The sequence below is a fragment of the Corapipo altera genome, unplaced genomic scaffold (genome assembly GCF_003945725.1).
Source record: "Corapipo altera isolate COAL_440 unplaced genomic scaffold, ASM394572v1 61287, whole genome shotgun sequence".
NCBI lineage: Eukaryota > Metazoa > Chordata > Aves > Passeriformes > Pipridae > Corapipo > Corapipo altera.
Genome location: NW_020885033.1, coordinates 492,430 through 519,737, shown reverse-complemented (window position 1 = coordinate 519,737; position 27,308 = coordinate 492,430). Strand labels below are relative to the sequence as shown.

General features: G+C 43.9%; 1 protein-coding gene across 1 annotated transcript in view; it reads right to left on the bottom strand.

The window, feature by feature from the left end:
- Nucleotides 1-26,450, bottom strand: part of LOC113959316 (E3 ubiquitin-protein ligase UHRF2-like) — a 124,713-nt gene extending 98,263 nt beyond the window's left edge. Inside the window, exons 1-2 of the mRNA XM_027668244.1 lie at nucleotides 26,145-26,450; nucleotides 19,816-20,078 (exon numbers count right to left, since the gene is read on the bottom strand). Coding sequence (XP_027524045.1) covers nucleotides 19,816-20,078; nucleotides 26,145-26,450 — 569 coding nt within the window. The remainder of the gene's footprint in view (nucleotides 1-19,815; nucleotides 20,079-26,144) is intronic.
- Nucleotides 26,451-27,308: the final 858 nt, after the last annotated feature.

Here is a 27,308-nt window from a genome sequence, read left to right as displayed (position 1 = left end):
CAACCCTTATACACTTGACTAAATTAAAGGATAATTTGATCTGGTTTACAGTGTTAGATTTAAAAGATGCATTCTTCTACCTTACCTTAGCCCTGTTAGCAAAGGGAGGGAGACTCAATTAACCTGGACGGTTTTACCTCAAGGTTATGAAAATGGTCCTACATTGTTCAGGAACCAATTAGCCAAAGAATTAGAACAATGGGAAAGGCCACAGGGAGATGGTACTCTTCTACAATATGTAGATGATCTGCTAATAGCAACTGAAACAGAAGAAGAGTGTGTAAGATGGACAATTTCTCTGTTGAATTTCCTGGGCTTAAGCAGGTATCGAGTTTCTCAACAGAAAGCACAGCTGGTGCAAGAAAAAGTAGTGTACCTGGGATGTGAAATTTCCAGAGGACAACAATCCCTAGGAACAGCAAGAAAGGAAGCCATCTGCCAGATGCCCAGACCAGAAACGGTGAGAGACCTACGAGCCTTCCTGGGAATGACAGGTTGGTGCCGTTTATGGATCTATCAATATGGGATACTCGCCAAACCACTGTATGATTTGCTGAAAGAAACTAAGAGTGTCCTAGTCTGGACTCCCGAAGCAGAGGGAGCTTTTAGGAGACTGAAACTAATGAAAGCCCCAGCTATGGGCCTGTCCGATGTAACAAAACCATTTTGGCTGTTCTCTCATGAACGGCAAGAAATAGCTTTAGGAGTCTTAGCACAACAGTTGGGACCATACAAAAGAGCTGTGGCTTATTTCTCCAAACAGTTGGAGAAAGTAAGCAAAGGATGGCCCAGTTGTCTGAAAGCAGTGGCTGCAGTAATCATAAATATAGAAGAGGCCGGAAAATTCACATTGGGCCAGAAAATGACTGTGTTAGTGTCCCACATTGTATCTGCAGTACTCAAGCAGAAGGGTGGCCATTGGTTGTCACCTTCTAGATTCCTAAAGTACCAGGCAATCCTAACCGAGTCAGATGATATAACCATTCAAGTAACTAACGTTGTGAACTCAGCCTCATTCCCAGAAGGAAGAATACCAGCAGAACCAATTGAGCATGACTGCCTGGAGACCATTGAAGCAATCTAGTCCAGCCGCCTGGACTTCAAAGAAGAGCCGTTTGAAGATGCAGACAACTGGTTCTCCAACGGCAGCAGTTCTGTGAAACAAGGAGTAAGGATGGCAGGCTATGCAGTAACCATAATGGAAGAGGTAATCAAATCAAATCCTTTACCTGCAGGAACTTCAGCACAGAAAGCAGAACTGATAGCTCTTACCCGAGATCTGGAACTGGCAGAAGGCATACGGATTAATATTTGGACAGACTCTAAGTATGCCTTCTCCATCGTACACGCTCACGGAGCAATTTGGAAAGAAAGAGGACTGCTAACTGCCCAAGGGAAAACTGTCAAACATGCAGAGGAAATTCTACAATGTGACCGATGTCTGGAAAACAATCCGAATACAGGAACCAAAATACAACAAGGGGCAATAAACAGAGGGAAATTCCCCAGTGAAGTTTCGCAAATTGACTTTTCTGAACTCCCAAGAAAAGGGAGGAGGGTATAAATATCTTTTAGTGTTGACTGACACATTTTCTGGGTGGCCTGAAGCGTTTCCATGCAGAACAAACAAAGAAGGAAAGGTGACCAAAGTTTTATTGAATGAAATTATATCACGATTTGAGGTACAAAAGAATATCTCTTCAGACAGAGGCTCACATTTCTGTGCAAAAGTTGTAAGAGCAATAAGCAAAGCATTGCAAATTAGATGGCAATTGCATACGCCCTACAGGTCACAGGCCAGTGGGCAAGTAGAAAAGATGAATCATCTTATCAAACAACAAATTGCTAAAGTATGTCAAGAGACTAATTTACAATGGTACCAAGCTTTGCCTATTACTTTATTTAGGTTGAGGGTTAAACCTCGATCAAAAGAAAAACTAAGCCCATTTAAAATTTTGCATGGTCAACCTTATGCTATGCAGATTGTAAATAGTAATGCTGTAGATCAAATAAGTATGTATATGATTATGTTATTGCTGTAAGAAAACACCTTGACAAAAAATGCCCCAAACAAGCCTGACTATAAATTACGTACATTTAATCCTAGTGGTTGGGTATATGTTCAAAATCTTTTAGGAAAGCCTCTGCAAGAAAAGTGAGAAAGACCTTCCCGAATGTTGCTGACTACCTTCATTGCAGCTCCATGAATCTTCCGAACCTTCCCCCTCTGGAACCAACTGCAGAACACAGACGCCGAACATGCCTAAATAATCTAATGACTCTGTGGAGGACAGCGCTGCAGAAGAAAGGAATTGATCTTGAGGGAGAAATTATAGATATAACTGATTTGCAAGTGCAGTTGGTAGGTGCTTGTCACACTCATGGTTGCTCATGCTGCCCTTGGATTTGTGTATGGTGTCAAAATTGTAACAAGAAAACTTAGAGAGTAGTTAGAGAAAGAGGAGTTTTTAATATACTTTGTTTAGCTTGTAACTCTCAAGCTCACCAATTATGGTCAGAAGAGCATTGGGACTCTGACTTACTAGACACCCCTATTCTTAATGGGCAAGTGCCTCAAGTTGTACAGCATATTGAAAACTTAGAAATCAGAGCCTATGAATTCCCACACTGTTGCTAAGGATCAATGGGAACAAACCAAGTTGTATTGGGCACGACGCTGGCAAGCGTCAAAAGGACACACAGTATAGACAATAATGTATACCTATCAAGATCTTTTGTCCTTGGAACTTGACGAAAGAATTCATAAGTTTTGAGAAAAGGGGGGGGGAAAATGAAGCCAGGTAAAACCATCAATCCTAAATCAATTTGGCACACAGAATGCAGAACACCTATTCCCCCAATAAGACTCTGAAAAGTAACTTTCTCTCCTGGGCAAGGAGGACAACCTAACACAAGTGAATAACACAGGGGGAAAAAAAATGGTCTTTGTATTTTGGGTTTACAAAAAGGGATCCCAAAGATCCAAATAAATTAGAGATATTATCTAAAGAATGGCCAGCAAAAGAGGGATCAATAAAAGCTGTTGTCCCTGCTACAGCCCCTCACCTAGAAGTATCACAGAAAGGGGAGATGGCTGGAAACCCTTTCCTTCCTCCCCAGTCGGTAAGCCAGGGGATGGAGTGTGGCTTTACATTAGACAGCCTACCAAAAATTGCAAAGCAGACTTATTAATAATCTGACCTATTGGTCCCCACAAAATTCCTATAACCTTTTTAGTAGACACTGAAGCTCAAATGTCCACCCTCAAAGTTGAAGATGTGTCTTCATGTGGAATCATTCCCTCGTGTAAGGGTATATTTGTTGTGGATGCTTTTGAATACACCCAAGCCCAGATGACAGTAAAGGTAAGATGCTGGTTGCCAGGAGAGGAGAGAGCAATTGAAACCCTAATGGTTTTGGGAAAATTTCCTACAAATTTATTGGGGCTAGACCTCCTAAAGGGAAGGTCGTGGACTGATGAGGAAGGAAAAATATAGGCTTAGGGGAAGGAAACCCAGCATTAGTGTCTGTTAGGCTCTGCCCCTGTTCTTCCTCCCTCCATAATAACCAATGTCAAACCTTACCCCTTACCCTTGGGAGTCAGAGAAGGAATCGCTCCAGTTATTGGAGATTTAAAAGAAAGAAGAATAGCGATTACAACACATTACCCTTACAATGCTCCTGTGTGGCCAGTTCGCAAGGCAAATGGCAATTCAAGATTTACTGTGGACTACCAATGCCTTAATGCAAACACAGAGCTTTTTACTGCAGCAGTCCCAAATATTGCTGAACTAATAGCTACCATACAATACACCAAATCATGGCCACTATTGATGTCAAAGACATGTTTTTTATGGTCCTTCTGCAAGACCAAGATCAGGAGTGTTTTGCTTTAATGTGGAAAGGCCAGCAGTACACTTTTACTCGCCTCCCACAAGGACCTAAACATTCACCCACTCTAGCCCATCACACACTGGCGCAAGAACTGTCACTCATTCCACTGGGAATAAAAGTATACCAATACATTGATGAAATTTTGGTAGCAGGAGATGAAATTGCACCTGTACAATCACCTCTGTATCATTGCATTTATTGTAATCTTTTTAGTAACTCTGATTTGTAATCTCTCTTGAGTTGGGTTCATTTCTCCCACCAGTTTACTTTTAAACCAGCATGCACCCTCACTTCCCTAGACCAAATTAAAATGCCTGAGAATAAGAAAGATCTGCAGCATGCTTTAGGCTTCCTGGTTTCTTTTGAGGAATCACATCCCCAACTTTTTGATAATTGCAAGGCCCTTATATGATTTGTTGCAGAAAAGGGCAAAGTGGGATTGGACCCCCCTCCACAATGAGGCCCTACAACTCCTAATTTTTGAAGCTAAAACACATCAATCATTAGGCCCTTATAGTGGGTTGACCCTGGCTGGGCACCAGGTACCCACTAAAGCTTCTCTCTCACTCCCCTCTGCAACTGGACAGAGGACAGAAAATATAACAAAGGGTTCATGAGTTAAGGACTGGGAGAGATTACGTACTGATCACCCTCATGGGCAGAAAAGACTCAAAGTGGGGATATTAATTAAATTTATTACTAACAGAATCGGAGCAGGAGAATGAGAAGTAAAGGAAATGTTAAAAATACCTTCCTCCCACCCCTCCCTCCTTCCAAGTTATACATCCTCCCTCCCAGCAGCGCAGGGAGATGGGGAATGGGAGTTACAGTCAGTTGTTGTTTCTGCCACTGCTCAGGGAGAGGAGTCCTCCCTCTGCTCCCCATCGGGTCCCTCCCACAGGAGACAGTCCTTCACGAACTTCTCCAGTGTGAGTCCATTCCATGGGCAACAGTTCTTAAACTGCTGCAATGTGGGTCATTTTTTCCAGCTCAGCCCAGCTGCCCTGCGAGGCCTAATCAGTTGACCAGGGGGTGGAGCTGAGATCATTGCCTGGAGATTTAAACTGCTCCAGGGAGCGCAAGCAACCCCGAGCGCAAGCAAATAGGGGTGTGGCACGGCAGTGAGTTTGTGCAGGCAGGGAGAGCAGGAAGGGCACAGCCACCCTCCCAGCTCTCTCTGGTGGGTTGTGTGGCTGTCCGTATTTTTTTTTCTGCAACTCAACTCGACCCAGCAATGGTTTCCAAATGAGCGAAAGCCGTTTCTGCTGCTATCAGGGGGAGTGTGCTTACCCAGACAGAATCCCCCAGGAAGGACGCAGCCGTTCAGGTCACTGGCTGCACAGAGTGTCTGAGCCTGGCGTTAGTACCAGAGGACAGTGCAAGAGGTGCCTGCATACGATGTGAGCAGGTGAATGATTTGCTGTGCTTAGTGGCAGAGCTCAAGGAAGAAGTGGAGAGGCTAAGAAGTATTAGGGAGAGTGAAAGGGAAATAGACTGGTGGAGTCATACCCTTTTGACCCCAAAAGAAGTCCAGCAGGAGATGGTGAAGCCCTGCCCCTCCTGCCATCAGGCAGATGGAGCAAACCAAGTAGATGGGGGGGGAATGGAAACAGGTCTCTGATCGAAGAGGTAAAAGAATCCCCTCCCAACCCTCATCACCTCCCACGGTGTCCTTAAAGAACAGGTATGAGGCCCTGGACCCAGAGAGTCAGGCAGAGGGCAGTCAAGAAGAGGATCTGTCTGGAGGGTCTCCTGCTTGCACCCCTTCTACCAGATGGATTACAACCACAGCTATAAAGAAAAAAAGAAGGGTAGTTGTAGTAGGCAACTCCCTTCTTAGGGGAACTGAAGGCCCTATATGCCAGCTGGACCCATTCCACAGGGAAGTCTGCTGCTTTCCCAGGGCCTGGGTGAGGGATATTAGTAGGAGACTCCCTGAGCTAATCCAGCCCTCTGATTATTATCCACTGCTGGTGGTCCAGGCTGGCAGTGATGACATTAATGAGAGAGGTACCAGGCTAATTAAAAAGGACTTCAAGGCGCTGAGTGGATTAGTTAATGGGACAGGAGAACAGGTGGTGTTTGCCTCAGTTCCTGCAGTAGCAGGGATGACTGAGGAGTAGGAAGACCCATCTTATCAATAGGTGGCTAAGGGATTGGTGCCACTGGCAGAATTTTGGTTTTTTTGACCATGGGGCAAATTCTATGGTACCCAGCCTGCTAGAGTCAGATGGGCTTCATCTATCTAGGAAGGGCAAAAGGACTCTAGCCCGTAAGTTGTCGGGGCTGATCAAGAGGACTTTAAACTAGATTTGAATGGGGAGGGGGTTGAAACCAGGCTCTCCAGAGATGAGCCTAAGGGTGGAAAGCCAGAGTTAGACGTGATATCAGCAGCCCAGCTGAAGTGCATGTACACCAATGCACGCAGTATGGGTAACAAACAGGAGGAGCTGGAAGCCATCGTGCAGCAGGAAAGCTATGATGTAGTCGCCATCATGGAAACGTGGTGGGATGACTCGCATGACTGGAGTGCTGCCATGGATGGCTACAAGCTCTTCAGAAGGGACAGGCAAGGTAGGAGAAGTGGAGTGGTGGCTCTATATGTTAGAGAGACTCTTGACTCTAGAACTTGAAGTCAGTGACAATAAGGTGGATCAGAATCAGGGGGAAGGCCAACAAGGCTGATATCTTGGTGAGAGTCTGTTACGGACCACCCAATCAGGATGATGAGGGTGATGAATTATTCTACAAGCAGCTGGTGGATGTCTCAAAATTACCACACCTTGTTCTTGTGGGTGACTTTAACCTTCCAGATGTCTGTTGGGAACTCAACACAGCAGAGAAGAGGCAGTCTAGGAGATTCCTAGACTGTATAGAAGATAATTTCCTGCTTCAACTGGTAAATGAGCCTACCAGGGGTGGGGCCCCACTAGACCTCCTGTTCCCAAACAGAGAGGGGCTGGTGGGAGATGTGGTGGTCGGAGGCCATCTGGGGCACAGTGACCATGAAATAATAGAGTTTTCAATACTTAGGGACACAAAGAGGGCCATGAATAAAACTTCTACCCTGGACTTCAACAGGGCAGATTTCAACCTACCCAGAAGATTGGTTCAGAGGGATCCTTGGGAAACAGCCCTTGAAAACAAAGGGGTCCAGGAGGGATGGACAATGCTTCAGGAAGCAAATCTTGAACACACAGGAGCAGGCTGTCCCAGTGTGCCAAAAGGCGAGCCGGCAGGGAAGATGGCCAGCCTGGCTGAACAGGGAAATTTTTAAGGAAATTAGGGGGAAAAAGAGAGCTTACAGACTATGGAAAAAAGGGCTGGCTACTCATGAAGAGTTTAGGAATATAGTTAGGTCATGTAGAAAGAAAATTAGAGAGACAGAGGCACAATTTGAACTCAATCTAGCCACTTCTGTTAGGGATAACATGAAGCGCTTCTACAAATACATCAATAGCAAAAGGAGGCACAAAGAAAACCTCCATTCTTTGTTGGACATGGGTGAGAGCATAGTCACCAAAGATGAGGAAAAGGCTATTTAACACCTTCTTTGCCTCAGTTTTCAACAGTAAGACAGGTTGTCCTCAGGACAACTGGCAGACAGACAGGAAGCTGAATAGGCCCCCTGTAATCCAGGAGGAAACAGTTAGTGACCTGCTGAGCCACTTGGATCTCCACAAGTCTGTGGGAACAGATGGGATCCATCCTAGGGTGATGAGGGAGCTGGTGGAAGAGCTTGCCAAGCTGCTCTCCATCATCTACCAACAGTCCTGGCTCACTGGGGAGGTCCCAGATGATTGGAAGTTGGTGAATGTCACACCCATCCACAAAAAGGGCTGCAAGGAGGACCCGGGAAACTACAGGCCTGTCAGCCTGACCTCAGTGCCTGGCAAGGTTATGGAGCAGATCATCCTAAGTGCAATCACACAGCACCTACAGAATGGACAAGGGATCAGTCCCAGCCAGGACGGGTTTAAGAGGGGCAGGTCCTGTCTGACCAACCTGATCTCTTTTTATGATCAGGTGACCCACCGGGTGGATGAAGGGAAGACTGTGGATGTGGTCTATCTGGACTTCAGCAAAGCCTTTGATACTGTCTCCCATAGCATACTCCTGAAAAAGCTGGTAGCCTGCAGCTTGGACAGGTGCACTCTGCTGGGTTAAGAACTGGCTGAATGGCCGGGCCCATAGAGTGGTGGTGAATGGTGCTGCATCCAGTTGGCGGCTGGTCACTAGTGGTGTCCCCCAGGGATCAGTGTTGGGCCCAACCCTGTTTAATATCCTTATTGATGATCTGGATGAGGCGATTGAGTGTATTTTTTGCAAATGACACCAAGTTAGGGGGGGAGTGTTGATCTGCTGGAAGGCAGGAGGGCTCTTCAGAGGGACCTGGACAAGCTGGAGAGATGGTCTGATTCCAGCGGGATGAGGTTCAACAAGGCCAAGTGCTGGGTCCTGCGCTTTGGCCGCAACAACCCCATGCAGTGCTACAGGCTGGGGACAGAGTGACTGGAGAGCAGCCAGGCATAAAGGGACCTGGGAGTTTGGATTGACAGGAAGCTGAACATGAACCAGCAGTGTGCCCAGGTGACCAAGAAGGCCAATGGCATCCTGGCCTGTATCAGGAACAGTGTGGCCAACAGGTCCAGGGAAGTGATTCTTCCCCTGTACTCAGCTCTGGTGAGGCCACACTTGGAGTACTGTGCCCAGTTCTGAGCCCCTCAGTTCAGGAAGGATATCGAGGTGCTGGAGCAAGTCCAGAGAAGAACAACGAGGCTGGTGAAGGGACTCGAACACAAGTCTTATGAGGAGAGGCTGAGGGAGCTGGGGTTGTTTAGCCTGGAGAAGAGGAGGCTCAGGGGAGACCTCATCACTCAACTACCTGAAAGGAGGTTGTAGCCAGGTGGGGGTTGGTCTCTTCTCCCAGGCAACTAACAGTAGGACAAGAGGGCATGGTCTTAAGCTTTGCCAGGGGATGTTTAGGTTGAATATTAGGAAAACATTTTTTACAGAGAGAGTAATCAGACATTGGAATGGACTGCCCAGAGAGGTGGTGGATTCACCATCCCTGGAGGTTTTTAAGATGAGACTGGATGTTGCACTTAGTGCCATGGTCTAGTAACCACAGTGGTGTTGGATCAAGGGTTGGACTTGATCTCGGAGGTCTTTTCCAACCTGGTCAATTCTGTGATTCTGTGATTCACAGGGTGCAATCCTTCAGGCACAGGCTGTTCCAGCGTGGGTCACCCACAGGGTGACCTACCAGGGAAACCTGCTCCAGTGTGGGCTTCTCTCTCCATGGGCTGCAGGTCCCTGCCAGGACCCTGCTCAATCATTGGCTTTACCAGACATGGGGGAAGCTTCTAGCAGCTTCTAACAGAAGCCACTCCTGTAGCCCCCCTACTACTAAAACCTAGCCACAGCCAGGTGTATAGGCCACAGACCTATACACCCTACTGATCCCATAGAAATTGAGTGGAGATTTGCCAGTTCGGGACTGTCCATACATTTATGGCAGTGAGGACCTGATGGTCCTACCTGACCTATTGGATTTTATTCTCAAAGTTTTAAAGATGCAGAAAAATGGTACTCCACTTGGGAAAAGGGTTTGTTCATGGTCAGCCTCGCCCTTCGAGAAGAAGAAAGAACTGTCGGCCTACAATCCCTAATTTTAAAAGGACCTTTTAAAGTCATCAAACCAATTTTGTCGGGAACTCCACCCCCTGACAGGGTGGCCCAATGAGCTTCTGTTTGAAAATGGTACTCCCAAATTGAACATTATTGTACCATCTTTCAAGTAACCGAAGGACCTCCAAAAAACCTTCCCTTACAAGAAGAGGTAACCCTGAACAACACAACTGATTCTCCACCTTCTTTGATTCAAGTTGCTCCCCTATATTCAGAACAATTGCAGAATGTGTAATTTACTGATGCATCAGCAAAGTGTGAAGGTTAAGTTTGGAAATATCGTGCTGTAGCTTTGCAAGTGGGAAGGTTAAGTTTGGAAATATCGTGCTGTAACTTTGCAAGTGAATACAGGAGACAGGATAATAACAGAAGGTAAAGGTAGTGCACAAGTGGGAGAATTGGTAGCAGTTTGGAGTATATTTAACCATGAATCTGAAACCTCTGACTCCATATGTATTTATATTGATTCTTTTGCTGTGTTCAAGGGGTGCATTGAGAGACTCCCCTTCTGGGACAAAAATGACGGGGAAGTAAATAGAGTCCCTGTTTGGCAAAAAGAAAAATGGCAGGAAATTCTTACTGTAGCAAGAAAAGGGAATTTTCTAGTTGGATGGGTAGCCTCTCACCAGGAGGATGGAACCCCAACTAGCCACTGGAATAACAAAGCAAATGAACTGGACAGAATAACCCCACTAGATGTAAAACCTCCAGCAGAAAACTGGGACCAATTATTCGAGTGGTTTCACTCAAAATGACAGCATACAGGGGCACAAGATCTATATAAAGAAACAGTAAGTAGAGGATGGCCAGTAACTCGTGAGATGTGTCATACCTGTATATCTGCAATGTGAACAGTGTCGAGTTCGACTAGAGCGTCATCCCCTAGAACAACCTCCCTTGCACATAAGAGACAGGAAGGGACTGTGGGATACGTGGCAGGTAGACTACATTGGACCTTTTCAGAAATTCCGAGGGAAAGCAATATGTGTTGGTAGGAGTGGAGGTTAGATCAGGACTGGTACAAGCAGAGGCTTTCCCTTGAGCGACTGGGGCAAACATGGTGGAAACTCTTAAAGCATGGTTCAGTTTCTTCCCAAAACCTGTGTCAATTCAATCAGACAATATGTCACATTTCACAGCTACCATAGTCCAAGATTGAACCAAAGAAGAAGGAATTCAGCAGGTATTCACACACCCTATTATCCACAAGCTAATGGCATAGTTGAGAGAACAAATGGCCTGCTTAAGCGATTTTTAAAGCCCCAAAATTCAAATTGGACTGGACAATTATGGGATGCTGTAAAAATGGTGAATGACCGATGGGGAGTAAACAGACTCACAACCTTTTACCCACAGCCTCCCTCTTTAATATCAGCAGCATCAAAATCTGAAAATAATCAAGAGCCTTCCCATTTCCCAGGACAGCCCATACTAGTGGGACTGTCTACTGTAGGAGCCGTACCCATGGTATTCACCGATCCCTTAAATATGTTCACTTGGAGAGCAAAAGATGTTTATGTCAAAGAACATAAAATAAGTACTTGGTGGATTACCCCTTCATTTTAATGTCGGCCCTAGAAGGGGCCGAGCAGATATTTTCTTTTCTTTTACAGGTAACTGTTTAACATGGAAAATACCTGGAACTGTGAATGGAAGACCTCCAGTTTGGACTATGGTTCACTGCCTGTTGGTAACTGTAGTTATAATATGTTGGTTATGCTTATATCATTATTTGCATTGTGCACATGCTCAGCAGAGCAGACTGCTGGAGGCAAGATACATCGGAACCTCGCCTGGGAATTAATCAAAGGGTTTGTCAAAATATGAAACCGTACCAATCAAGGTATATGTGTTGCTTTACTGGAATCTGTTGAGCAAAGTTTATGATTTTTTATGACACCATTGAATTTATCCTTTATCTTCAATATGACCAATGCAACCTCTCCAATGTACCTACCCACATATTGGACAAGTAAAAAGGAGACTGGATAGACTGGGAAGGTACTCCTATGGTGCATGGAGCTTACCAAACTTATAACCCTCCTAATGATGCACCGCATGATTTGATGTTCGACCATGAGTCCTGTAAAGCCATACGTCCAAAGATAAATGTGACCATTTTATCTCGAACCCCCTCATCCAGCCATTGACAACAGTGAACTTGGACCCAAAACTATAACCTTTGAGGAATATAGCAGCATTCAGACATGATATTTTTACCCACTATTTGACCCATTATACACACCAGATCAGTCAACTTTCAATTAACTAGAAGAACTTAATGTGGGCATGGTCTGTAAAAGCATTATTTGAACCCAAATTTACAGAACCTAAATTTACCATACTTCAACCAGAAGACAATTCTCTATTCAATTTCTCGAAGGTTATACCATGCAAAGAAGGGCCAAGAGATCCTCTGGAAATGTGGTTTTTGCTCAGAGTTCAAACACTAATAACACTTGTTGGGGATATCCCTCAAAAGGCTGGAGAAATCAAGACAAGGACTGTAACACCACCTGTCTACATCTTGTTAACCAATGAAGAATTCCCATTATTCATTATCCAATACAAGGTACCCCAATAAATACTGAACCAAAAGTCACCATCTCCAGGGGAGACTCGAGGTTGACCACTAGGCTTTTGGAGTCAGGGGTACAGAGAATCTGAGGCCCATGATACTACAACTGAAAAGGAGATACTGGCAGCTTATGAAGAAGTTCAAGATGCTTTGGAAGCACAGCTCCTCCTGGCACCCCGACTGCCGGTGCTGGTCTGGATGTTCAGAGGGAGGGTCTCCTCTACACATCATGCAACAGATGCTACATGGAGTGTCGTAGGGAAATTGTGTGAACAATTTCTATTGCATTTCTGAGATTTTTACCTTAGCATAGCTGAGCACTGATAGTAAAAATTACTGCGCCACTAAGATGGCTACAGGGCCTGAAGTTAGAACAAAGGTGGATTCATGCCAGATGCCAAGGAGGAGTTTTGGCAAAGTGAATAAGGTGTTCTCATCTCCTATGACCACCTGTTGTAGTCCAATTAACAGTGGACAGCAGAGCATGTTTTCCTTATGTAACCAATGTAGTGTGAACAAGAAGCTAAGCGTCATAAGCACTATATAATCTGTCTTTCTTCTAATAAAGACGACATTTTACCTGATCATATTGATGTAAGAGCATCTGTCCGTGCCCTTCCACCTGATAATGGAGTAAGTGGGTTGTAATGATCACACAAGCTCAAATAGGGAACCCCAGTTCTCCAGGAATCTTAGAAGTGATCATGGACTGGCCAGAAGGCAAAGATTTTGGAATGTTGCCAGAAGAGGAGGTAATAGGTACTGAAGAGGCCCCACTGTAAAATAAATTAACAGAAAGTGAGAAGCAATATGCCTTGTTTACTGATGGATCTTGCCATCTTGTGGGAAAGCATTGGAGATGGAAGGTGGTTGTATGGAATCCCCTATGACAAGTTATGGAAACTGCTGAAGGAGAAGGTGAATCAAGTCAGTTTGCAGAGGTGAAAGCCATCCAGTTGCCCTTAGACATTGCTGAATGAGAGAAATGGCCAATACTTTACCTCTATACTGACTCATGGATAGTGGCAAATGCCCTGTGGGGGTGGTTGCAGCAATGGAAGCAGAATAACTGGCAGCGTAGGGGTAAACCTATCTGGGCTGCTGCACTGTGGACAGATATTGCTGCCCAGATGGAGAACCTGGTTGTGAAGGTATGTCACATAGATGCTCATGTATCTGAGTTGGGCCACTGAAGAACATCAGAACAACCAGCAGGTGGATCAGGATGCTAAGATTGAAGTGACTCAGGTGGATTTGGACTGGCAACATAAGGGTGAATTATTTCTGGCTCAGTGGGCCCATGACACCTCAGGCCATCAAGGAAGAGATGCAACATACAGATCGAGGGGTGCACTTGACCATGGACATTATCACACAGGCTATCCATGAATGTGAAACATGAGCTGCAATTAAGCAATCCAAGTGGTTAAAGCATCTCTGGTATGGAGAACAATGACTAAAATATAAGGGAGAGTAACAAACCCATTACAGTATAAATATGGGGAGGCCTGGCAGACTGACTATATCACACTCCCCCAAACCTGCCATGGCAAACACCATGTGCTTACAATGGTGTAAGCAACCACTGGGGGGCTGTAAACATATCCTGTGCCCCATGCCACCTCCCAGAATACTATCCTGGGTCCTGAACATCAAGTCTTATGGCGACATGGTACTCCAGAAAGAATTGAGTCAGACAACAGAACTCATTTCCGAAACAACCTCATAGGCACTTGGGCCAAAGAATATGGCATTGAGGGGGTATAATCACATTCCCTATCATGCACCAGCCTCTGAAAGAATTGAACGATGCAATGGACTGTTAAAGACTACACTGAGAGCAATGGGTGCTGGGACCATCAAACATTGGGATACACATTTAGCAAAACCCACCTGGTTTGTCAATCTCCCAATCAGTCTGATTCTGCCATATCAAAACTCATATGCACCATAGAAGGGGATAAAGTTCCTGTAGTGCTCATAAAAAACAGTCTGGGTTATTCCACCCTCAACAAAAGGTAAACATATCCATGGGATTGTTTCTGCTCAAGGACCTAGGTGCACTTGGTAGGTACTGTGAGAGGATGGGGAAGTCTGGTGTGTGCCTCAAGGGGATTTGATCTTTGGTGAGAATAGCCAATGAATTATATTGTATGATGTTAATTGCTATATTACACTGTATATCATCACTTCTATGGTTTCTATGTGCCATATCAAGGGTACTACAGTAAAAACCACCCAGATTAATGAAGAATTAACTTTGATGAAGCACAGCGATCATGGAGTCAGAACTGGCTTCAGCATGCAAACAAAATTACACACCCTCTTTCCTGCCCTGAAAGACCGTTATGACAGATGGAGCCTAAGGTCACGGTGTATGGGATCTGCTGCTCCAACTTGATTCTTACAAACCTATGGGTCCTGATGGCATTTATCCCAGAATCCTCAAAAAGCTGGCTGACGTCATCGCAAAACCTCTCTCAATGATTTTTGACAGTTGTGGGAATCTGCAGAGGTCCCAGCTGACTGGAAGCTGGTAAATGTCCGGATTTCAAGGGGAAGAGGGAGGAACCCGGAAATTACAGGCCTGTCAGTTTCCCTTCAGTACCTCTTAAAGTTATGGAGAAGACTATTCTGGGAGGTATTGAAAAACACCTGAAAGACAACGCAGTCATTGGTCACAGCCAGAACGACTTCATGAGAAGAAAGTCCTGCTTATCAAACCTGATTTCCTTTTATGACAAGGTAACCCACCTAGTTGATCAAGGGAAGCCAGTTTATGTAATCTTTCTGGATTTCAAAAAATTTTCGATACTGTCTCTCACAGGATCCTTCTGGACAAAATGTCCAGCACACAACTGGAAAAACACATCATGCAGGGGGTAAACAATTGGCTCATGGGTTTAGCACAGAGGGTAATAAGTGAATGAGGTAACATCAGGCTGGCGCCCTGTCACTAGTGGGGTTATATAGCAATAAGCTATATCCATAAGCTGAATCTCACTGAGTACTGCAGCAGATATGTTTTTACATAAAATTTCATCCTATATTTAAACATGTTATTTATATGAATGACCACAATGTTAAATTAAAACCTACACTCTCAAATATACAAGATGAGTATGTAACTAAGGTATCAGAAAATGGGACTATGCAGGGTTATGTAAATCAAGCTAATACATGAGAGAAAACCATAATCTTAGAAAGGCTCAAGAACTAAGAAAATACTGTAAAATTTTTTAGTTTTCTCACTTTTGCTAAAGAATCCATGTCAGTAAAAATGGAATTAAAAATATTGCTAGATACAACTATGGTTAGTAAAGGGGTTTTTTCATTTATTGACTTTCTTTTAAAATCCTGTTGTGATCCTCATGAGACAACAGAAGTTACATGCAGTAATTGTGCAGCATCAAGGCCTTCTGTTTCTCACTCTGCCCTCACAGCAAGTAGGCTGGGTGTGTGCAAGCAGTTGGGAGGAGACACTCCTGGGACAGCTGACCTGAACTGACCAAAGGGATATTCTATGCCATGTGACATTGTGCTCAGAAATAAAAGCTCAGGGAAAGAGGAGGAAGGCGGGGGGTGGGTGGGCTTTTGTGGTTATGACATTTGTCTTCCCAAGCTGAGGCCCTGCTTTCTAAGAAGTGGCTGGATATCTGCTTGCTGGTGGGAATTAGTGAATGAATTCCTCTTTTTGCTTGGCTTGCGCACGCAGCTTTTGCTTCACCTTTTAAACTGTATCTCGATGCACAAATTTTCTTGCCTTCCTTCTACTTTCTCCCTGTCCTGCAGGACACAGGAGCGAGCGAGCGGCTGTGTGGGTACTTGGCTACTGGCCAGGGTCAACCCACTATACCCCTGCTGTGACAATACAGGCTGCAGAGTGACTGGCTGGGTAGCAGCTCTGCAGAAAAGGACCTGGGGGTCCTGGTTGACAGCAAGCTGAACATGAGCCAGCAGTGTGCCCTGGCAGCAAAGAAGGCCAACAGCATTCTGGGTTGCGTCATCAGGAGCATAGGCAGTAGATTGAGGGAAGTGATTATTTCCCTTTACTCAGCGCTTGTTAGATCATCTCTAGAATATTATGTCTGGTTTAGGTCCCTCAATGCAAGGAAGATGCTGACAAGCTGGTGTTAGCCCAGCGGAGGGCTGGCAAGATGGCCATCAAGACGTGCTCTATGAGGAGAGGCTGGGGGACTAGGCTTGTTCAGTCAGGCGAAATAAAAGCTTGACGGGGGTGGTGGGGGTGGTGATGGCAGCTAATAGCAGCCTTTCAATACCTACAAGGAGGTTGGTAGGACCTCTTAGCATGATCTTCTCCCCCCCACCCCCAAGCAAACACAACCATGCTCCGGTATAAGTAAAGCTGATTAAGGTGCGAGATATACTCTGTCAGACAACATTCAACTTGCTCTTGAATTGACCAGTGGAAAATACTGGTGGGGAAGGGGGGGCAGAAAAAGAAAAAGGAAAGAAAGAAACAGCTCTAGATCATTTAAGTCGAGACCTGTGGGATCTTTTGGGTTTGAAGACAGCTAGGAGAAATAGAGCTGTACTAGGAAGCTTGGTCCAAAGAACTAGATCTATGACAGCGGAGGGCTTCACGTTGAGATCAAGGGTGAATAGCTTTCCAGCATCCTCTGAATAAACAACACTGACTAGTCAGTTCCAGATGTAAACAGAAAGAAAACTAAAAGAAAATGAATGTTTGTCACAGCTCCCTCACCTACACACACCCCTCCACACCCACCCACCCTTTTTGTGTGTATGCATTGTCAGGCTGGACTTGCCACAACAGCTGAGTATCAAACGATCTTTGCCATAACATGAAGTCTCAGAAGCAGAGAGTAGGTCTAATCCATGTTCCCAATCCCATCTGAAAACATTACAACAGACTTGTCCTTCAGCTGTAGCCTTCTTGGTGAACAGTTTTTCTAGACTGGATAATAAAACAAGCAGTGAAGGAGAACCAGTCTAGATACTGAGATGATCTCATTGAGGATCTGAGCAGCTGTCAATCTGTGTCAGAGGCAAACCCCATAGTCTTCTCCATAATGTAAGAAAGACATTTTGATGGCTTTATGGGCACCAGGCTTATGGTCTCCATCTGCGGGTTGCTTGTTAGATGATGTTGAAAGGTAAATACAAAGTGTCACAAATGATGTCTTGTGTTTTGTCATATGTAGGCAGTTAACTTTTACTGAAGTTTCTATTAGCTGATAAATGCATAGATCTTGCTTGCTAGAAAGTTTTAAAATAACTTTTCTCCCCGTAAGCTCAAACTATTAACATTTTAGGCCAATGCAGTAAATGACCATGGCGTAAGCAAAATTAGAGAAGACATATTGTTTTAGTATGGTCACTGGCTAAGAACACAAACCTGTGACAGATTGTGTTATAGGAAGACTAAGATGACTGCACCTACTGGAAATGCTAGATCTTAAGGTCATCATGGCTAGGCTTCGCGAACGAAGATTTGAGGAGGGCTCTACCCACGTTTGTTACAAGCGCGCTGGTGGCTAAAAAGGCCAATACGAGACAGGCACGTCCGGTTGCAAAAGGCACAGCAGAAGGACTCCTTAGGTGGAATATTCTGCAAGGCACGAATCTTTCTGCGTTGTCTTTTCTCCTCGAGAGTGATCCTGCGTGCTTTCTCAAAAACATCAGCAGCGTTATAGATTGTGTGTCTCCAGACCTCCCGATTGGAGGCCAGAGTAGACCAGTTATGTTGATCAATATGGCCAAGGCTGAGATGTTGTTTCAGAGAGTCCTTGTATCTTCTCTTTGGGGCTCCTCTCTTGCGGCAGCCAGTGGCAAGTTCACCATAAAGCAAGATCTTAGGGAGGCGGTGGTCCTTCATCCCATCAACGCTGTCTCCGTACAATCCTTGAGACGTGTCCTGCCCAGCGCAGCTGTGTTCTCAGCAACATGGCCTCGATACTTGTGATTGCTGCTTGTTCTAGAACAGACGTGTTAGTTACATAATCTGACCAGTGGATGTTTAGGATTGATGAGATCTTAAGGTACACATGAAGTAAAATCAATGTTTTGTAAGCATAGGTACACCTATGCAAATCAGATCAGCTTGACTATACTTTCTGCTTCACAGGTGGCTTCTCCCTCAAATCTCTGTCTACAAAAGAGAAACATAATTTAACTCCAATGATTACAAACACAGTCTCAATATTTTGCCCTTTGTTCAATTAAATACTTCTGTGATGTTACACAATTAACCAATCTTAGAATCAGGTCTTTGAAAGCATACCATGATGCATATCTATCATTTTAGAGACAATGAATTAATTTACTTACTTATTTATTTTAAAATAGTTCAGTTGAAAGGGACCTGCAAGGATCATCTAGTCCAACTGTAATGAGACTGGGTGACTGAAGTTGTGAGAAACTTCTGAATTTAAGTATTACAATAATTTTTAAAGTAAATTTTTGCTTTCAACATTGTAGGTATCCATTTTGTGTGCATGGACAAACATATCTGCAGATAAAAAGTTGATGCTTGCAGATATTAAATTGCATTTGAACTCCATGTTCAGACAAAAGTTATATTATCTTCCAAGGTATGTATATAAAGAAAAGTTGTATCTAGTATTGCCAAGACCAGCTAAAAGACGTTCAGCTTGAGTCTTCAACATTCTTGCTTTTTTCCCCTAGCAAAACTGGTTTAAATTGTAATTATTAAAACAATGAAAGTTGAAATCGATACTTAAAAAGATATTTTGAAATCTTGAACTGAATTTATTCTCAACAAGGCTAATGCTGAATATGCTTCTGTGTAAAGTAAACATATGTTCCTTTAATCTCGCATGCCAAAGCGTGATTTTTTTTGTTGTTGTTGTTGTTCTCTGTAATAAAAAATTCTCATTGATGCCATTGGTTTAGAAGCTTAGTAAGCTGCTTCAGCAAATTAAGGCATGATTAATAAACTAGGATCCAATTTATGTGAATGCATCAGTGCGAAAGCTGGTGATGAGAAATCCCTGCAAATCCCACTGAGTTTATGGCATAAAGCCTCTACTCTAGCACATCTGTCATAGGTTCTGAAATTTGCTTGTACCACAGATTTAAAAAATAAAAATAAAAAATCCCTTTGTACCCTCACTCCAGCTCAGAAGGGGTTTTGTGTTCCCAGTCACCAGATTCTCTACAAGAAACCGCTACATGAAATGCAGACCAGTCATCTCATGCATAAATATTACTTTTAAAACAAAATTTAAGCAATTCAAGCACCGGAATTTGCTCCCATGAAACACTTGTTTAGACTTCAATGGAAGGAACTGAATACGAGCAAAGTAGTTTTTAAAGAAAATATTAACTTATATTTTACATAGAAAAATGAGTACAGAAAAATCCAATGCATAGTTTCCTTTCCTTAGTGATAGGGATTCTGAGTTTCATAAAGTCAAGATGAAGTTAATACTTCACAGGAATTTTTGAATAAAAGTAAAAAAACCTCATTACTCTCAGGATAGTCATTATATCTGACTGAAAGACATTATGGCTTTTTGATATTTCTTTTCTTGGTTGCAATATTGAACTTGCTCTCTTTGATTCCAAGTTTCTCCAACAAAATTCTTTGTTTATACACACCAAATCATAAATTATGATGTCCTCAAAATAATATCGGAAGCACTTACTCATCATACTTGATATGATAGACAGCTTCTTCATCAGTGTTCATGCAGTCTGAGTAAGATGTGGACGGTCTACTGTCCAAATAATTTGCATTCTCGCTAGAATGATCTTGACTTATGTTTCCATTAGTCCTTTTGTAAGAATCGCCACTCTTTACTTGAGCTTTACCATTCTTATGTCCTTTTGTTGCTCGAGTAACATATTCTATATGGGCTTCAAACCAGGCTCCAATGCTGACATCACGGGCATCCACCAATTCGTTTATCTAAGAGGAAAATTTGATAATGAATATTTATTTTCTATAATCCTGGTTAAGAACAGAAAAGAAAGCTGACTAAACTACTTAACCATCAGTGAAAATTCTACACTGCTGATTTCAACTGGTTTGGGCTTGTGTGAATTAGAGCAACGTTCAGTCATTCAAGTGTTATGCTTTAAGTATTTTATTCCTCTACTGTTAATAAGATCTGTTATGAACACAATTTGTATAAAACATATTTTTAAAAGTTGAGGCCGATTTATTATTTTTTAATCTGCAAAGTAGTTTAATTTCTCTTTCCGCTGAACTTTGTCTTGCTTCATGGAATTGTTCCTTATGACTAAAATAAGCACGTATACTTAAAAACTAGCCCACAACCCGATTTTAAGACTCCCCTGAACTTCCAAATTGGAATTACTACTTAACTCAGACTCTTTTTGACCTGCACTGCCGCTGAATCCTTCAGCATTTGAGAAAGACTTGGAGAGCCCATCTCCTTCCCCCTTCCTAACGAGGCTGCTGTCATAACCAGTTGAGACTGGTGCTTCCATAAATCTTTCAGCTGAAAGAAAAAGAAGTCTCTCGTGACTCCTCTCCTTTCTGTGCTCACAATAGTGCTGGTAATCAGTTATGAAACTACTCTATTGTCGAGCATGCAACCTCAGATGTACGTACAGACTGGGGAATGAGATGCTGGAAAGCAGTGCCGTGGAAAGGGACCTGGGGGTCCCGGTCTGTGACAAGTTGAACATGAGTCATCACTGTGCCCTGGCAGCCAGGAGGGCCAACCGTGTCCTGGGGAGCATCAGGCAAAGCATCACCAGCTGGTCAAGGGAAGGGATTGTCCCTCTCTACTCTGCACTGGGGCGGCCTCACCTTGAATATTGTGTGCAATTTCGGTCACCACAATATAGGAAAGATATTAAGCTAATAGAGAGCGTCCAAAGGAGGGCAATGAAGATGGTGCGAAGGGCCTTGAGGGGAAGCCATATGAGGAGTGGCTGAGGTCACTTGGTCTGTTCAGCCTGGAGAAGAGGAGACTGAGGGGAGACCTCATCACAGTCTACAACTTCCTCGTGTCTTTCCTTTCTCTCCCTTATGCATTTTCCCTAAAGGTTATCTTTATGCCATATTGCTATAGATGATAGATATAGATGATAACACCCGAAATGCTAACACACCTGTTTACCTTTGAAACAGAATTGTTCTAGAATAAACCAGTGTTGTTTCGCTCTAATCCACCCCAAGGGATTTATTAATAAGAACCTGGGTTACCCCCCCACCCTTTTCTGGGGCGGGTTGTAACACCTTCCAATTCAGCATATTCTGTGATTCTGAGATTCATTCATAAGACATTTTCTCAAGCCTTCAACTGATTAAATATGTATTACTTCAACAATACAAGGGTTTTCCTGTGATTCAAGTTAAACCACTGAGGTATGCATTGCTTCAGTTACACAGGCATTCTTTTAAAAAATGTAGTGTATAAACAGTTATTTTCTTTGAAATGTCAACTGGATTAAAATAGTATAAAAAAACCCCACTTGAGGAACACCTTCGTACACTGCACACCAAGTATAAGAAAACATTGCTGCGATACAACTGCTATGGAGCCATACCAAGTGAAGAAGATAAAGCATATGGAAAAGGACTCTAAGATGAAAAATTTCAAATAAATTCTAAAAATGCTCATAATATCTTCAGTTACTGTAAAATCAAATTGAGGGAACTACTTTTCAGAAATAATATTTAACAGGAATGTTCCCCAGATGTATTTTTAGTTTTACTTCATTTGCAAAACAGCCTTTTCTTCTAATTTTTTTTTTACATAAAGAAAGAATCTTACCTTCTGAAGACCATCTAAATGTCCCTTCAAAAACCCAAAACCAACCAACCAAAAAAAAAAAACACAAACCAGAAAAATCAAGCCCAAAAGATAATATGTTAACATAGCAGCCAACCTCTGAGGCATGAACAAACTTGTTTTACCACACTATGATGCATACAAGAGAATTGTGCATTTCCAAAATATTTAGTAAGCGGGATCTGTACTGATACATAGATAGAACAATTATAAAACTCATTTTTCTGGGATAAATTGATATGGCCAAATTGCTTCAGGGGCTGTACTATGTGTTTACAGTTTTTTAAAATGAGGACAATTTAATTTGCCGCAGATGTGTATGGTTTAATGTATAGCCTTAATCAAGCAGCAAGATAGTGGCAGAGATATTCTTACTACACCCAAAGACCAGCATCTATAAACAAAACAACATGAATGATATTACTTATCGGTATTTAAACTGAAGCAATCATTTGAAGTACAAATAAAGGCAGTTCCTCAGCTAACGAATTTACCGAGACAGAGGGTGGAGGGTGAAGGGTAAGAGTATAATACATAAAGTATCTATCATATTGAGCCTATTTCTTCTTAGTTTTCACATGCTTCCTTGAAAACAAAAAAAGCATACAAAAATTAAACCCTTTCCTTCCCCCCCCCCAAATCTCAGTATCCAATTTCAATTTTTATTCTCAACTCCCACAATAATAAAAGTATACCTTTTTAAAAGAGAAACATATAATACGCAAATGAAAGCTCCACCTTGTTGTAAGTCAGTCTGTTGACCTATTTTAAACATAAGGAGTGGGCATTTCTGTAAGGAAACCTCAGGAAAACATCACTATATAACCTTAGGCATGTGTCCTGGTTTAACCCCAACTGGCAACTAAGCACCATGCAGCCATTTGCTCACCCCCCCCCCCCCCCCCCCCATGGAATGGGGAAACAGAAAATAAAGTAAAACTCGTGGGTTGAGATAAGAACAGTTTAATAATTAAAACAAAGTGATTTGCAACTTCCTCCTCCTGAAAATGCAGTTGAGACAGACACTATAGAGGTTTCCCCATCTGCAGCTACTTCTTGTGACTAGCTACAAAGGTGACAAAGAAGCCATGTTATTCAAGCCAAAAAACATGAGAGCCAGAAAGAAGTAAGTCTCCTGTGATCGTTCCTCCCAAATGCATCTTTCTATGCTGTGATGCTCACACTTGGACAATAGACTTCCCAGCCTTGTAGAGAATAAAAGCAAATAATTATGAGTATAAACCCTTGAGGACTATATCACAGTTATTTTATATACCACCCCTGATGGTACATATACCTGATGAACTAAAGATGTAGACAATAGCAGAGGGATTCAAAGAAAAACTAAGGCATTCAGAAGAATGTTAATCAGTGGTACAAAAACAAAGCCTTTTTAATCTGTGACTCTGTTATGAATATAATTTGACTTGGTAAATCAACATGGACACTTTATGCTTAAAGGCAGCCATTGATACAGAGAGCTTTAAACTAGACTTAGCAGGGGAAGAGAAGAGCCACGGGCTGTTGATGTATTAGGAATCAACGGGGAAACATCTGTGAAATGCCTCAAAGAAGTTGGGTTGTGTTCCTCTTAAAAGCTGACAAGGTAGGTAGCCTAGTTGAAGTGCCTCAATACCACTGCATGCAGCATGGGTAACAAAAATAGCAATGAACAGGTTGAGAGTTTATGGGTAAAAATTAGGGGCCAAGCCAACAAAGGAAACTTCGTGGCTGGTGTTTACTACAGGCCACTCGATCAAGGGGGGGCCTGTTGAGAAAGCGTTCTTACTTCAACTACAGGAAGCATCATGCACACAGGCTCTGATCCTGCTTCGAGACTTCAGTCACCCTGACATCTGCTGGAAGAACAGCTCGGCAAGCTGTAAGCGGTCCAGGAGACTTTTGGAGTGCACCGAGGGCAATTTCTTAATCAAGGTCTCTCCGAGGGATGTGAAGAATAACAAGAAGGGCTTCTACAGCTATGTTGGCCAGAAAAGGAAGACAAAAGAAATTGTACCCCCCTGATAAATAGGACAGGGGATATGGTGACAGCTGACATAGAGAAAGAAGAGGTACTCAACAAATTTTTTGCCTCAGTTTTCAATGGAAAACTCTCTTCCCACATCTCTCAAGTCCCTGAATCTAAAGGCAGGCACTGGGGGAAGTCCCACCCATTGTAGGAAAAGATCAGGTTTGAGACCACCTGAGGAATCTGAATGTACACAAGTCCATGAGATGCAATGAGAGGCATCCCAGGGTCCCGAGGGAATTGGCTGATCTAGTTGCCAAGCCACTCCCCATCATATTTGAAAAGTCGTGGCAGTCAGGCAAAGTCCCAAGTGACTCAAGGAAAGGGAAACATCTCATCCATTTTTTTAAAAGGGTAAAAAGGAGGGACCCACTGACCAGTCAGCCTCACCTCTGTGCCTGGTAAAAATGATGGAACAGATCCTCCTGGAAGTTATGATGAAACATATGGAATACAGGGAGGTGATTAGGGACAGCCAACATGGCTACACCAAGGGAAAATCGTGCCAGACTGTAAGGTAAAACATACACAGGTATTCTTCCCAAGAATGCCAAGGCAGTGGAAGGATTAAAAAAAAGGTTTATTACAGATGCAATGACCATTTCTTAACGATGCTGCACACTGGGCTACCAGGGGTAAAAGGCAAGTTCCCGCCCTCTCAGGACCCTCTTTATCCTCTCTGTTTCTCCCCCGCCTTCCCAAGGCCTCTGTACATGTCTGTTAGGGCTATCTCTCTCCTCTCACATATCAGAGAGAGAGGCAGAGAACTTCTCTTGCTATGTGAGGGGGGAGGGGGGAAGAGAAAGCGTTGAAACTGCCTTTGAGAAATAGCTACCATTTAGGCAGAAAGCCTTCCTAGCGAGGACCGAGTTCCTAGCGTTCCTGTTACAAATTCTTCCGAAAATCAAGCTATCCCTACACAGACTAATCTGGTGGGCTTCTACGATGGAGTGACTGCATCGGTGGACAAAGGAAGAGCTACGGATGCCATCTGTCTGGACTTCTGTAAGGCCTTTGACATGGTCCCCCACAACATCCTTGTTGCTAAATTGGAGAGAGGTGGGTTTCTTGGATGGACTCTTAGGTGGATAAGGAACTGTCTGGATGGCCTCATACAAAGAGTTATAGTCAACGTCTCAATGTCCAAGTGGAAACCAGCAACGAGTGGTGTCCCTCAGGGGTCCGTACTTTTACGATCGCTTCTCCACTCTGTTCTAATGGAGAACACAGCAAGTTTGCAAAGAAATAAATAGGGTAAAATTAGAAAAGCTCCCTGTGGCTTCAAATTTCCGATTGCCTTGATCATCCTACAGGAAGCTATTTCTGGTTCAGGAGTAAACTTATTTGAGAATACACAAAATGTTGCTGGCATTGTGCCTGCGTATATAGAATCGTTTAGGTTGGAAAAGACCTCTAAGATCATCAAGTCCAACCATTAACACTGCCAAGTCCACCACTAAACCATGTCCCTAAGTGCCACATCTACATGTCTTTTAAATGCCTCCAGGGATGGTGACTCCACCACTTCCCTGGGCAGCCTGTTCCAATGCTCGACAACCCTTTTGGTGAAGAAATTTTTCCTAATATGCAATCTAAACCTGCCCTGGCACAACTTGAGGCCATTTCCTCTTGTCCTATCACTTGTCACTAGGGAGAAGAGAGCAACACCCACCTTGCTACAGCCTCCTTTCAGGTTGTTGTAGAGAGAGTTAAGGTCTCCTCCGAGCCTCCTTTTCTCCAAGCTAAACAACCCCAGCTCCCTCAGCTGCTCCTCATAAGACTTGTGCTCCAGACCCTTCACCAGCTTCGCTGCCCTTCTTTGGAGGCGCAGATCATTGATAAAGATATTAAACAGAACCGGCCCAAATACTGAGCCCTGGGGAACACCATTTGTGACCAGCCACCAACTGAATTTAACTCCGTCCACCACCACTCTTCAGGCTTGGCCATCCAGCCAGTTTTTTACCCAGTGAACAGTGCACCCGTCCAAGCCATGAGCAGCCAGTTTCTTCAGGAGAATGCTGTGGTAGACAGTGTCAAAGACTTTACTAAAGTCCAGGTAGAGAACATTCACAGCCTTTCCCTCATCCACTAAGTGGGTCACCTTGTCATAGAAGGAGATCAGGTTTGTCAAGCAGGACCTGCCTTTCCTAAGCCCGTGCTGGCTGGGCCTGATCACCTGGTTGTCCTGTACGTGCCGCGTGATGGCACTCAAGATGATCTGCTCCATAATCTTTCCTGTCACCGAGGTCAGGCTGACAGGCGTGGAGTTCCCCGGATCCACCTTCCAGCCCTTCTTGTAGATGGGCATCACAGTTGATAGCTTCCAGTCACCTGTGACCTTCCCAGTTAGGCAGGGCTGCTGATAAATGATTGAAAGGGGCTTGGTGAGCACTTTCACCATCTCCCTCAGTACCCTTGGGTGGATCCCATCCAACCCCATAGACTTGTGCGAGTCTAAGTGGCGTAGCAGGTCACTGACCATTTCCCCTTGGATTATGTGGGTTTCATTCTCCTTCCTGTCCCTGTCTTCCAGCTCAGCAGGCTGGGTACCCCAAGAACAACTGGTCTTACTATGACAGACTGAGGCCAAGAAGTCATTAAGTACCTTTTCCTCATCCTTTGTCACTATGTTTCCCCCCGCATCCAATAAAGGATGGAGATTTTCCTTGGCCCTCCTTTTGTTGCTGATGGATTTATAGAAGCAATTTTTTATTGTCTTTTACAGCAGTAGCCAGATTGAGTTCTAGCTGGGCTTTGGCCCTTCTAATTTTCTCCCTGCACAACCTCAGGACATCCTTGTAGTCCTCCCAAGTTGCCTGCCCCTTCTTCCAAAGGTGATACACTGTCTTTTTTCCCCTCGAGTTCCAGCCAAAGCTCTTATGTTCAGCCGGGCCAGTCATTTTCCCTGCCGGCTTGTCTTTGGCACGTGGGGACAGCCCGCTCCTGCGCCTTTAGGATTTCCTTATTGAAGAATGTCCAGCCTTCCTGGACTCCTTTGCCCTTCAGGACGGCCTCCCAAAGGACTCTCTCAACCAGTCTCCTAAACAGGTCAAAGTGTGCCCTCTGGAAGTCCAAGGTGGCAGTTCTGCTGGCACCCCTCCTTCCTTCTCCAAGAATGGAAAACTCTTATCATTTGATTGCTATGCCCAAGACGGCCTCCGACCATCACATCACCCACCAGTCCTTCTCTGTTCACAAACAACAGACCCAGCGGGGCACCTTCCCTAGCTGGTTCCCTCACCAGCTGTGTCAGGAAGTTATCTTGCACACACTCCGGGAACCTCCTAGACTGCTTTCTCTCTGCTGTGTTGTATTTCCAGCGGACATCTGGAAATAAGTT